The 14,087-nt window shown below is 44.2% G+C and overlaps 1 protein-coding gene across 3 annotated transcripts in view; it reads right to left on the bottom strand.

The window, feature by feature from the left end:
* The window catches only part of LOC145350903 (ribosomal protein S6 kinase alpha-2), a 332,432-nt gene that overhangs the window by 33,936 nt on the left and 284,409 nt on the right, over nt 1-14,087 (bottom strand). For all 3 annotated transcript variants that reach the window (XM_080200348.1, XM_080200346.1, XM_080200347.1), the window contains exon 15: nt 5,789-5,878. In XM_080200348.1, the coding sequence (XP_080056474.1) occupies nt 5,789-5,878 (90 nt within the window). The remainder of the gene's footprint in view (nt 1-5,788; nt 5,879-14,087) is intronic.

Here is a 14,087-nt window from a genome sequence, read left to right as displayed (position 1 = left end):
CAATATATCTGCTGAACATTAAACTGTCAAGAAGATTCTATCAAAGAAAATTGCCTCAGAGGAATGTGAATGACCACATCTCTTGAAATATCCAGATAACCACCTGTGTATTCAACTGGATGGGGATCAAGCAATGGATACAATCACCTTTGGACAATGGACGCTGGTCAGGAAAGACACTCACCTAGTCATAACCTAATCATATCTAAACCACGGATTTGAAATCGACTTTCTATGACCATGTTTGGGTAACCAGTCATTTGTTGAGACGATCCAACTAACCCTGTTTTGAGTTTTAAAAAGTTCTTTTTCTTCAGGCCATTAAAGGGAGTGTGTACGCACTCTCTCTCTTTCCATCCAGGCTGCTAGCTTGAACCCTGCCTAGTGTTCATCAATTCACATGCTGTTGGTAGTTTTTTTAAGAATCAAGACACTGCTGACTCGAGAGGAAAAAAGGCAAATCGCCCATCTCATTAAATCATCTCGACTTTGAATCCAGAGGGACCACTAAACCAGCCTGAAACCACCTAATTCAACAATTTAAAAGATCCATATACCACTGATTTTTAATTGCTTAATCTACCTATCCTCCTCCTACTTTTTGCTTACTTATGTGTGTGTAAATGAACTTTGGATACTTGAGAGAGAGTTGGAGCATTTTTGTCATTTTTATTTCTGCCAGATGTTAAGTACAAGAAATTCTATTTTCTTATCTTTTAAAAAAAACTTCAAAAGAAAATCAACCATGTGCTACTTTTAAGGTTACATCATGTAAACAGTTAAACACTCACTGAAATGCTCAGCATATTCCTTTTAGAAAATCCTGATGTGGTCTATCAAGGAGTGAGAAAGAGGGGAGCCATTCTCCCTCTCCTCACCTGATCCTAATGCTGCATTATGAGAATAATTTTGTGTTTTGGTCAGAAAATTATAAGCTGGAAATGATCATTTTTTTCTGAGCAGAACACAGGAGCAGGAGTTATGCCATTTGACATTCCTTGTAGGTGAGAGTCCCCAGTGCAGGAACAGACTGGTCTTAATGATCTTAAGTATGGAACAGCAAGTAAATTGCAATCATCCCAGGATGTGTTGTCTGGAATTATTGCCTGAAGTCATTACTAATTATCAGTGATGATGGATTCTCCTGTCACTTTGATAGATGAGTGTTCAGAAAAATCAAAGATTGGTTTACAGTTTAGATTGATGTCGTATCATGTATGACCAAGTCCTGATGTGCACTCCTGCGTTAAGATCTTTGCGTGTGTACTGGTGAAGGCCAAAAAGTATATGGAAAACTCAGCTGGAACCAATACATAACCTTTCTTGGTGTCACTGGTGACAGGAAAGGCATCCGATAATATACCACTTTGCCTCACATTGCTCATCATGCCATCATGGCATGAGTGAACAACACTGGTCACCTTTCCAGGTTAGCTGTATTTGCACAGAACCCCCTACAGGCTTTCCCAGTTTACTGTGTCAAAAGCCTTGATCAAATCAATAAACACCATAGAGAGGATTTTGTTTTGTTTGCAGCACATATTTGAATCGAAAAATTACAAAAATCACGGCCAGAATTTTCGAGCCATTCATACCAATAAGATTCTCAAGTCCTGCTGCAGTGAACGAAAATTTGGCTGAGTACAAAATTCTTCGTCCTCATTTGCAGTGGTGGCAGATGATGAACTGTCAGAATTGTCCCCCATCCTCCACAGAAGCCACTGTGTTACTCTGGTACACAGTGTTAATGATGTGAGTGTCAGTCCAACCAAGAACAAACCTTGCAAGTTTTTTCTGCTGCTGAAAGAAGTGATGATCCACGATGATTGTCACAGATGGACTTGCTCCCTTGCCATTTACAGTTATGGTTCTCTATATTCTTGGGACATAGCACTGTCATTCAGATTAGGCAAAAGGCACATGTCAGTCCCTCAGTTCTTGAATACTTCAGGTGGGTTGCTATCAACTCCTGACAGCTTGCCCTTAGAAAGCTGCTTTATGGCCTTTGCCAGAGTGTGGTGCTGTGTAAGTGACTCAATGGTATTTTTGCACACTGTGGATCATTAGTTTAGGAGCTTGCTGAAGTGCTGTGCCCAATGAAAGGAATTCTTCTGTCTAGCTGTTAGGAGATGATTACCTTCTGCAGACAGGATGGGTGTCACGCATTTGGTTCTAGGGCCATAGACAGATCGCGGATCTTTGTGCAGAGCCTTCAAGTTATTTTTAGGATGGGGATAACAGCTATTAAATGGCATCATTTTATGAAGTTGTGTGTCCATTATGGAGGATTGCCCAATGGGATGTATATATATTAAGTTTGAGCTCATGCGGACTGAACTTCCATATGTCCAACTTGCACTCCCAGGAGCCAGAACCAAGGATGTCTAAAATATATCCTCCTATTCAGTTGCTATCTCTCCAAGTTGCTATGGCAACTTTAGAATCATCATGCTAACACAATCCCATTGCCATGCCAACTGTTTGCTTTCCAATTCCAAATAAAATTATCAGCTCCAAGAGTTAGGACTTTAACATTCCCACAGAAATAGTTTATATATTTACATAACTACTATTAATAACAGAAAGGGAAAAGATATATCAACTACTCAATATTCTTGAAAGTAAATCCTTTCTGGCATAAATCAAAAATTGACTTTTATTTGGCCCTTGGGGGGTGAAGCTTAAACCTGGGTGTGAGGCTTTAGGTGCAGTTGGCAAAAATCCAATGGAACAGGGAGCTAGTTTCAACTCACCAACTTCCACATTTAACTCAATTGTGTTAGGCTACTTGTGTGCATCCCCCTCAGGAGAGTGGAGCTGCATGTTAACATATGTGAAGCACTCAACTGGATAGGGATAGAACCATTCAAGTATTCACCTGACAGACTCACAGTTAATGACAGTTAAGATAATAGAAATAATTGAATATTTTGCCTTCATGTTCATCTGAGACTCTAATAGGGTGGACATGACATTGGAAGGAGAAATCAGAAACCGGATAAGATAGAAAGTGGAGAAATAATTAATAAACAAATCAAACATTAAGAAGATAAAAACCTTGTCCTGATGGATTGTAGCCACATATATTTCAAGGAATTAGGTAGGTAACAACTGAGGCACTAATACATATATATAAAATTCATTAGAAAAAGATATTGTGGCATTGGATTGATAGAGGGCTAACGTGATTCTTATATTTAAAAATTGAGACCGAACATATCCTGGAACTCCAGACCAGTTAATTTAGTGAGTGGTAGGTAACAGAATGGAATCTTTACAGAGATTTATTACAAACACATCTTAAATTAAAAATATAACAAATAGCTGGCAAGGATTTCATGCTTGGCTGACCTTACTGAATTATTTGAGGAAGTAATAAAAAAAGATGAGATGAGGTTAACATACAGGATGTAATAACATATGTAGATTTTTCAGAATTAGTTTGAGAAGATGCTGCCTGTTCATGATGTGACTAAGGTCAGAAGATGTGGAATCAAGGGGTATGTAGCAGGAATGGGTAGCTCACTGGTTACAAAGCTGAAAGTAGTCATGATGTGGATATGCCGGCGTTGGACTGGGGTAAACACAGTAAGAAGTCTGACAACACCAGGTTTTAGTCCAACTGATTTATTTGATAGTAAACTCACAAGCTTTCGGGTTAGTCCCTTTGTTCACCTGACGAAGGGACTAACCCGAAAGCTTGTGAGTTTACTATCAAATAAATTGGTTGGACTAAAACCTGGTGTTGTCAGACTTTTTACAAAGCTGAAAGCAGAGGAGGAATTAAAGGTTGTTACTCAGGCTGACAAGAGGTGTTCCAAAGGGATTGGTGTTAGGTCAACAGCTGTTCACCATTTATGTAAATGATTTGGATTCAGAAACCTGGAGAACAATTTCAAAATTTGTGAATGTCACCATATTGGGGGTGACATTAATATTGAGGAAGGTTGCAAGAAAATAGAAGACAGTGAAGGAGGTTATCTAGGATTGCAACATGATCTGGATCAATTGGGCCAGTGGCCCAAGGAGTGGCAGATGGAATTTAATTCAGACAAATGTGAGGTGATGCATTTTGGTAGATCGAATCGGGGCAGGACTTACTCAGTTAATGGCAGAGTGTTGGGGAGAGTTTCAGAACAAAGAGAGCTAAGGGTGCAGGTTCATAGCTCCTTGAAAGTGGAGTCACAGGGGGACAGGGTGATGAAGAAGGCACCCAGAATGCTTGGTTTCACTGATCAGAACACTGAATACAGGGGTTGGGATATCTTGTTGAAGTTGTACAAAACATTGGTAAGGCCACATTTGGAATACTGTGTAGAGTTCTGATCACCCTATTATAGAAAGGATATTACTAAACTAGAAAGTGTGCAGAAAAGATTTACTAGGATGCTACTGGGACTTGATGGTTCGAGTTATAAGGGGAGGCTGGATAAACTGGGACTTTTTTCCCTAGAGTGTAGGAGACTTAGGGGTGATCTTCTTGAGGTGTATAAAATACTAAGGGGCATAGATAAGATAGATAGTCAACATCTTTCCCCAAAAGTAGGGGAGTCCATAGCTAGAGGGCATATGTTTAAGGTGAGGGAGAGACATACAAAACAGTCCAGAGGAGCAATTTTTTCACTTCGAGGTGGTGAGTGTCTGAAACGAGCTGCCAGAGGCAGTAGTAGAGGCGGGTACAATTTTATCTTTCAAAAAGCATGCAGAATGTTACATGGGTAAGATGGGTATAGAGGGATATGAGCCGAATGCAGGCAATTGAGATTAGTTTAGTGGTAAAAACTGGGCAGCCTGTACGAGTTGGGCCGAAGGGCCTACTTCCATGCCATTAACCTCTAGTACTCTATGACTATGACTCTAAGACATTGAGGACCTGCAGAATGAGTGTGCAATCAATAAATTAATTTCAATAAAGATAAACGTGAGATACATGTTGTGATAAGAAGAATATAGGAGCCACATAATTCCTTGTAAAATCAAATGATGCAGACATGAAAAGGAATTGAGCAGTATCGATACACAAATCTTTAGAAATATCTTTACTGGTTAATAAAACCAAAACAAAACCAAAGCACTGAGATTTATTTATGGAGGCCACAGCAGAGCACTTATATTCAATATGTATCGAATCTTGGTTGGACCACAACACCAATAGTGTGCATATTTCCGGTCTCTGTCGAATAAAAATGATATTGAGACACAAGAAGAGGTACAATAAATAATTAAAAAAGATGATACCAAGTCAAAGAGATTACACCCATCAACAAAGATTGAACAGACTAAGGCTCTCAGACCCTACATGTTGCAGTTGGAAACACACAGCTACTTGTCCAGAGAGTACACCCTATCCATGACCACATTATCAAGCAGAGCAGGAAGAACTCCAGCTCCCTGGGATACGTTCCTCCTTCTAGGTTTCATTATTAAATCAAGCTGGCTTGTTAATCATCAGCAGGAAAGCTGTGGAAATGCCTGGCTCTAGGTATCAGCTTTCTCTACTCAATCCACCGTTTGGCATTTCATCTTGTGGAAAATTTACTCATTAGGAAACCTGACTTGCTTCTCCAGGAAAGAACCAATTCAAATCCAGTGTAATTCCCACATGTACAAATTCTACCCAACTCTTACAAAGAGGAAGTGAGGTGGAAGGTTAAAAACCTAGCCAAGTATTTTCCAGAAAGTTTAACCATTGTCCACATCAATTTGTACCATGTCAGTTCAAACATTTCCCAATCAGTGGCAGATGTGTGCCATTACTGCCAAGTAATAGTGTGTCTAATCTACTCACATCCTTCAAGGTGATGATATTTGGATGCTGTCCATATCGTAACAAAATTTCAATTTCCTCTGATGGATCCCTTTTGCTTTTATCAATAATCTGGAAATAATGGAGTGAAAACAGTGTTATCAATCACATCCACTTATCATTTCACAAAAACTTCGGTGTGAGGTTTTTTCCCTCCAATAATTTCCCCTCTGAATTCCTCCCTTCTACACAGTTGCTCACTGGATATCAATCGTGCTGAGATGTAGCTTTACTGTAAATTCAGCAGCAAGTGCCTGCTGGTATCCATAGTGATGAAATCGCTGCAATTTCTAGAATAAAACCTGTCAGCCTCCTACCCATATTCCTTGCAGAGCAAGGGGGCTGAATAATTGAAAAAATATGACTAAGTCTTATTAATTTAACATGACAAAACCTTTAATTGCAAAGTACCTACTCACTGCATGACATATCTATTCATTTCCACACAGAAAAACCAAAACTGCAATGGAAACGGCGCACTGATATGGTGATTGCTAAATTCAGTTACAAGTCATCTGGTGTACTAGGTGCTGTTTTGGGTTCATATTTGTGTCCAATTTCCAGGACTCTGCTCAGAGCCATTGCTGAAGCCGTGAGCACAGTAGTTCCTGTCCCCTTTGTCTGCAACATGACAGAGATAGAGCAGAGGGGACACAGGGGAGAGCAAGTTTCTTTGAAAGGGAAGAGGAGGAGGAGGAGGAATAGAACTCTCAGTGGGAGACCCCATCCATCCAGGACTTACAGGGTGCAAATTTCTTTTCTCAAACTTAGTGAGCAACAGTCTGTCAGATATGTGCATTTCAACATGAGCTTCTCATTGAACTTTGCTGGCTACTGGAGCTGGGACTCCAATCTCAAAGCAGGGGGAGGACATAGGTACAGACTGTGAGTGGCTGTGAAGATGAGCAAAGCCATTAACATTTAACTGTCCTTGCAGATTGAAACAGGTGATATTTGCAACATCTCTCAGCTTTCTGTCTATTATTGCTTAAGCATGGTCACTAAGGTTGTGTATGTAGAAACAGCCAAATACATTTAATTTGCTCTTTCCAGGGAGAAGCAAGCAGAGGAACCATGCCGTTTTGTCAGAATTGTAGGTCTCCGGTGGTGCAGAGCAGCATTGATTGTATGCACATCGCTGGTAATATTGCAGATAATTCTGATGCATCTCAATCAGAAATGGTTTCACTGCTTTGAGGTCCAGCTTGTGAGCAATCCAGGATCCTGGCAGAATTATTGATATCTTTATTCTGCAGCCATCTGCTGTACTATCTACAGTTGAGTCAGCATGGCAGTAGTTGGCACTGCTGCCTCACAATGCCTGGGACCCTGATTCGATTCTCGGCTTGGGTCATTGCCTGTGCAGAGTCTGCACGATCTCCCTGTGTCTGCGTGGGTTAGTTCTGGGTGCTCTGTTTCTTTCCCACATTCTGAAAGATGAACTGGTTAGGTGTATTGGATATGCTAAATTCTCCCTCAGTGTACCCGAACAGGTGCTGGAGTATGGCAAGTAGAGGTTTTTCTACAGTAACTTCATTGCAGTGTTAATGTAAGTAACTTAGTTGCAGGGTTAATGTAAGCCTACTTGTGACACTAATGAATAAACTTAAAAAAAGCTTAAACCATAATAAATAAGAGGATGGCTACTGAGTAATAAAAGTTACCTACTGATTACTACGTCTTGTATCTGGTGTACAACCCACGTACACGTGGGCAGCATGCATTCAATGAAAGGCATTTAAAATGCAATCAAGCAGAACATTTGGAAGATTAATGATTTCGATTTTGCTGCCTGAACTGTTCTGAAGAAGTCTTGATGGAGGAGCACTGTGGTACTGTCCAGGGGATGTGTCAAAATTCATCATGGCCAGCTGTCACAAGCACAGTGCCCTTGCCAGCAGCTATATGCTGAGCAGCTGAGGAGGAGACAGAGGAAGAAGAAGAGGAGCAGGATAGACTAACAATCTGTTATTATTGTTGTGGGTCTTTGCCTACTTTCGTGCTTGGTTAGAATAAAGTAGAGCATGTGAGAGGCAATATGGCTGTTGGTAAACTTTAACCTTTAGTAAACATTCTTCTAACTATATACCGGAGAAGGATTAGTTTGTGGTTTCACGCAGAATTCTCCCTCAGTCAGCTCTGCTGTCGTGTGATCTTACATCTCTGATGATGTTAATGTTTATTTACATATTTAACACTGACGCTTTACACCACAACCAAAACATTCAGCTTCTGTCCAGAGAGTCAATGATCATCTCATCTAGCTGTGGGAGCAGTGAATGGAAGCTAATTCCCCAAACCATAATAAATCCCACAGCCGGGTTTTTACAGCCTCGCTTGACCCGAGACTGGAAATTTCCACCCGACTGACATTTCCATTGTCTGCCCTTTGCCCATTCTGGTTCTGAGGTGGGCAGGGCGGTAGAATTCTGGTGTATATCTTTACACAGTTACTGAGCACCACAGCATCCATTTTCCTTCAATGTGGAAACAAAATCAGAACAAAATAAATCCAAACTCAGAAATCAAACTATTTACTACTCCATACAACTCTCTGTTATCCCTCAGAGAATGCATCAATCCAGGGAGAGCAGAAAACCAGGGGTGGTTTTGTAGCCATTGCCACCCTGACCACAGTGAGGGAGAATGCCTTAGAAATTGGCAAGGATATACAGACACACACACAGACACAGACACACATATATGCACAGAGACGCACATGCATACACATTGGGTTTTAGCTAGAGAGAGATAGGAACTGCCCAGAGAGATAGTTGAAATAGATATCACCCTAGGCTTGATCCATTGAACCTGCTCATCCATTTAATCATGGCTGTACTTGCCCCGTATCCCTTGATGTCATCGGTGTGGATGGCACAATGGCACACTTCTGCCTAACAGCACCAGGAACCAGGTTCAATTCTGGCCTTGGGTGATTGTGCGGACTTTCACTTTGCATTTTCTCCCCGTGTCTGTATGGGTTTCCTCCATGTGCTCCAATTTCCTCCCACTGATGTGCAGGTTAGGTGGATTGGCCACGCTAAATTGCCCCAGGATGAGTGGATTAAGGGGATTAGTGGGATAAATATGTCGGGTTACAGGCATAAGGCCTGGGTAAGAAGCTCTTCTGGAGGGTCAGTGCAGACTTGATAGGTCAAATGACTTCCTTCAGAACTACAGAGGCCATTCAGCCCATCAAGCCTGTACCAACAACAATCCTACCCAGGCCCTTTCACAATAACCCCATATATTTCCCATGCTCCTCCCTCTAACACTAAGGGGTAATTTACCATGGCCAATCAATTGAACTCTCACATATTTGGACTGTGGGAGAAAACTGGAGCACCCCGAGGAAACCCACACAGCCACTGATGCTGGAATTGAATCTAGGCCCCTGATCTTGTGAGGCAGCAGTGCTAACCACTTTGCCACCGTGCCACCCCCAGAAATCTATCATGTTGAATTAATGTCCACAATGACTGAATTGTCACAAAATACTTGGTACTGAGTCTGTATCTTTTTACACTGCCAGAACCAACTCAACATTTTCACAAATCCTTGACAGTCGATGAGAGACGATGAAGGACCAGCTGAAGAAATCCTCTGAAGAGGGCAAGCACTTGGAAGATGCACTGTCACATGACCTACGTGCACTCTGCACCAACACAGATACACAGCTAGCTTGGTAAGTCCTGCTTTGCAGATGGCTAGGCTGCCACAGCCGGGCAGAAAACATGTGTGAGCAGCCTCAGGTGTTGGAGACAGCAGTGGAGAATCTCTATTGGAGAGGTGCAGGACCATCCAAGCTTCAGACACACATGCAGAGCCTGGAGGGCAGAAACTGGAAATATATGTGCTCTTGTTAACCTTTTGATAAACAGTCACTCCATGGTGTTTCAGGTCTATGATGGTCATCTCCCTGGAAAGAGTGGCGATCCACATGTGAAACGAGTGGCCACAACAAATGCATACTGACTCAGACCAACACTATTCACATTCTGGCTGTCCCTATATACAGGATGGAGCAGAGTTAGCTTAATGCCTCAGTGAAATGCAGCACGGATCAGCATGTTGGCTGATATTGGCTGTGGTTAGCACTGCTGCCTCACTGCACCAAGGACCCAGGTTCAACTCCGGCCTTAGGTCATTGTCTATGTGGAGTCTGCACATTCTCCCCGTGTCTGCATGTGTTTCCTCCAGGTGTTCCGGTTTCCTCCCATACTCCAGAGAAGTGTGGGTTGGGTTGATCGGCCATGCTAGATTAACTCTAGTGTTAGGGGATTAGCAGAATAAACATGTGGGGTTGTGGAAATAGGGCCTGGGCGGGATTGTGGCCAGTGCAGGCTCAAGAGTCAAATGGCCTCCTTCTACACTGTAAGGATTCTATGATTCTAAGTGCTCTCTGTTTTCTGGTTACCAGGGAAATGCAGCAACTCTGAAATGAAAGGTGATGAATGGGCATGTGGCAGTGGGACAAGGTCTTGACAAATTGTCAAGGTCTTCATCTTTGAACCCCCTTCCTTCCCAGACATTTAGCACCTCCTATCCTGAAGGCTCAGTCCATCCCTGCACAGGTCCCAGTGGTACAGTCTTTGGCAGGACTCTCATGGGCTCTGGCTGCTGGAGGATGTTCCATCGCTGGCATCTCATGTCTCAGAGCAGGGAAATGTACAGTCTTCCTCCAGTTAAGTAGCACCAAATAAAATTAATAGAAAGCATAAGTGGAAATGGACACCATTGTTACACAAGGGGGTTCACTTGGCTGCTCAGTGCAATATTGATTTAGTAATATAGGTCTTTAATTCAATGAAAGGAAGACATTGCTTGAAACCCTTATTCTGATGTTCTCTACTTTGTTGCAAATCTGCATTCACTGTGGACAGTGGATCAGTGAGCTTATGAGGTGGAAAGGGTGGCTCTTTCACTGCTAGACTGCAATGTATTTGGGGTGGTGGTGGTTGGGGGCAGGTGGAGGCGGCGTGGTGGGGTGGGGAAGGAAGGAAGGAATGGGCTAGACTATTTCTAGCCACTACAGGTGATGCTTAATTCACCAGACAGCCTGCAGCTGAGATCAGAGCCACAAAGTGTGCAAGCACAGAAAAAGTTAAAATAAATGTTCTCCTAACCAGGCATGCCTGGGCCGTCTGGCATCGTGCCCCCCACTATTCCCCCCACCTCGCCATCCCATCCTTGGCAGCTTGGAGGACTCCACGGCCAGCAACAGTTTTGCATCAGCTTCCACATCGCAACTCATCATCCCAGAGACTCCCATATCGGTGGGTCAAATTAGCGGTGAGGCATTTGGGTTATTCTCTCTCACTAGATGCGCACGACACATCTGCTGATGTACGTCAGGTGGAGGAGACATCTGAGATCTCTGGCACTGAGGGTCTGCCAAAGGCAAGCACTAGGTCAGCCCCAGATTACATGCTAGGCCTCCGTAATCACTTCTCCCTCAGCTACTGGAGATGCAGCAACACAGCCAGGGAATGCAGGCGGAGCTGATGGCCACACTGGACTGACTGAGGTTGTTGGGAGGAGTTCCAAAGCTTTCAGACAGACCAACTGATGCCTGTCTTGCATGGTTCCCAGGCCAACACTGCAAGGGTGGCACCATGGTAGAAAGCCTGGGACAGGAAATTCTCACCATGAATGGCAGGGTGCAAGTGACGGCCAAGTCACAGCAGGCCATGGCGGAGTCTCAGAGGGCCACAGCTGAGAACCTCAATAGGCTTTTTGAGATTCTGTGGACCATGGCTGACAGACTTGAGAACTTGCAAGAGACCCAACAGGACAGCGCTGACTATGGCTGCAGCCTTTGAGAACGTGGCCCAGTCACAGAGGGCAATTTGCTGCAGCCATTGACATGTGACCCCCAACTTACAGGGTCATCACCAAGGGTTCGCTCACTATGACAAGAAAGCAAGTAGTCCTCCAGTATTGGCAGGGTCAGGTGAAGCTGGAGCTTCTGGAGCTCCACCGTCCCATGGAGTGACTCAGGAGCCCAAAGGAACCCTGAGGGAGGACGAAGGGCTTGAATCGTGCAGGGGCCTTCCATCCAGGAGACTTTGGCTGTGGCTACACTTTCTGACTACCCCCTCCCCCCCCAACCCTTCCAGACACCAGGGCATTTCAGGGGTAGCAGAACGAAGAGGGTTGCATGGCTATGTCCGTGACACCTTGAAGCTGGCCAGGGCCCTCAAGGTCCAGGCCCTCCACAGAATGATTGCCGAGAGCATCACAGACCATGGGATGCAGTAGGCAGCTGGCCACTTCCACCTCCAATGTACTTCCTTGGAATGAGACCTCGTGGTAGGCCACAAAGTTAAGAAGTTGTAGTGGCACTAATATGGCATGGGTGAAGGAGAATGCTAGTTAAATAGAATGTTTAGGCATTTTAGAGTCTCACATTCACATGTTTTTGTATTAGCACTTACTTTGAAGGCACTTTTATTGGCAACAACAACTGTTATTTCAACCCACAACTGTGACTAGTTTGTCTCTGAATGGCCTAAGACAGGAGTGTACTTACTTACCCCCGACCATTGCCGAAGGGACTCTGCACATTAATGCCTGTGGGGAGGGCCCTCAGTACACTGCTACTGTGAAAGTCAAGGCACTCAAATTATTCACTGGCTACAGCTGGTGGCATGCATTGGCAGCGACTGACAATATCTGCCATGGCACCCCCAGAGCCCAGGAGAGATTCCCTTCCCCCCTCATCTTGCTGCTGCCAGTCCTCCAGTGCCTGGGCAGCGTAGGTCTTCATTGCCCTCCTCCTCTTGCTGGGCGGCCTTCTCGCCAGTGATGTCCGGCTAGTCAGCCTCCAACTCCTCCTCCAAAAGGTCTCCTTGCTGCTGTGCCAGGTTATGTAGGCCACAGCATAGCACCACAACGCGGGATGATATCAGGGGCTATGTTGGAAGGCCCCTCCAGAGCAGTCCAGGCACCACCTTTTGAGGAGCCCTACACAATGCTCCACTACTGAATAGGTGGCAACATGGGTCTCACTATATTGGGTTTCCACCTCAATCTCAGGCCTCCACACAGCGTCATCTGCCAAGTCCAAAGCGAGTACCCCATGTTCTCCATAAACCATTCCTGCATCCTGGGCTTCTCCTCAAAGACCTCCAGGATATCAGAACCCCTCAATATAAAATTGTCATGCATGCTGCTGGGATGTTTGGTGCAGATGTGCATTATGTTCAGCTAATGATCACATACCAACTGCATATTGATGGAAATGGAAATGTTCTTGAATCTTCCTGGATTTTTCACCGGGGCCTTGAGAGGGGCACAGGTGCAGTCTACAGCCCCCGTACATGTGGTATTCCTACAATAGCCATGAATCTTGCAGCCCAAGCTTCCTGCTTGGCCTGGTCCAGATCCGTGCTGAGAGGTTGAAGTCAGATCCCATGAGCAACAATAGCCCCTCACCCTGACCCGAAACGCAACATGGCCTCCACGAAACAACTTCCCCTCAGCGGCATGGAGCAGTTTGAACGCAGAGACTTACCTCCTCTCTCACCCTCACTGATCAAGCGCCTGAATCCGACTTTTATACATAAGGTGTTCTGACTGATCCAGCTGCAGGGTAAGGCAGGTGAGCTGGGACGATTGGGCGTGGAGCTCACTCAGAAGATTATGATGAATGCAACAAAAAGCAAATTGACATTTCCCCCTTTTTGAGGGGGGTCCCAATTGCATCAATTTTTTTGATAAAATGGGAATGCGTGCGAAAACAGGCGCCATTCCCACTAGTTGTATCGTGCCCGATTTTACAAGTTTTTTCCCACTGCAAAACAAGCACGATTAGGTCATAAAATTCCACCCATGATGTCAACGTGCATGGATGAGTCTGTTGTGAGCTTCTCAGGCAGCCAGGTTTGTGGCTGTAGGGACTGTGAGGTTCCAGCTATTCCTCCTCTTTCCCAGTGGTGTAAGTTACTGCTGCACTGGCTGCTCCCCTGCTGCTTGAAGGCTGATAGCAAGGTGGTTAGGATACAGATGAGTACACTCCAAGTCACTGCAAAGTAACTCAGAAAGTCTCTCAAAATACTGATTTCAGGTCAAGTGAAATAACCCAGTAAGTACAGGCCTTTCACGGTAGCTAAACACAAACCTGTTGGTTTCATTCTTTCGAGTTTTCTCAGCAGGTTGATTTCAGTGAGTAGTCACTCTATGCTGTGCATTCACCTTTTACCACCTAGCATGATGCAGAGAGACAGTGGAAGCTGTGAACTGGCTATTCAAACTAGTATGTAGTCCAAGGGTATGCAGG

Source organism: Carcharhinus amblyrhynchos, chromosome 12, assembly GCF_965287045.1.
Source record: "Carcharhinus amblyrhynchos chromosome 12, sCarAmb.v2.hapA, whole genome shotgun sequence".
NCBI lineage: Eukaryota > Metazoa > Chordata > Chondrichthyes > Carcharhiniformes > Carcharhinidae > Carcharhinus > Carcharhinus amblyrhynchos.
The sequence above is the reverse complement of the archived record's forward strand: the minus strand, read 5'-3'. Positions and strand labels throughout refer to the sequence as shown.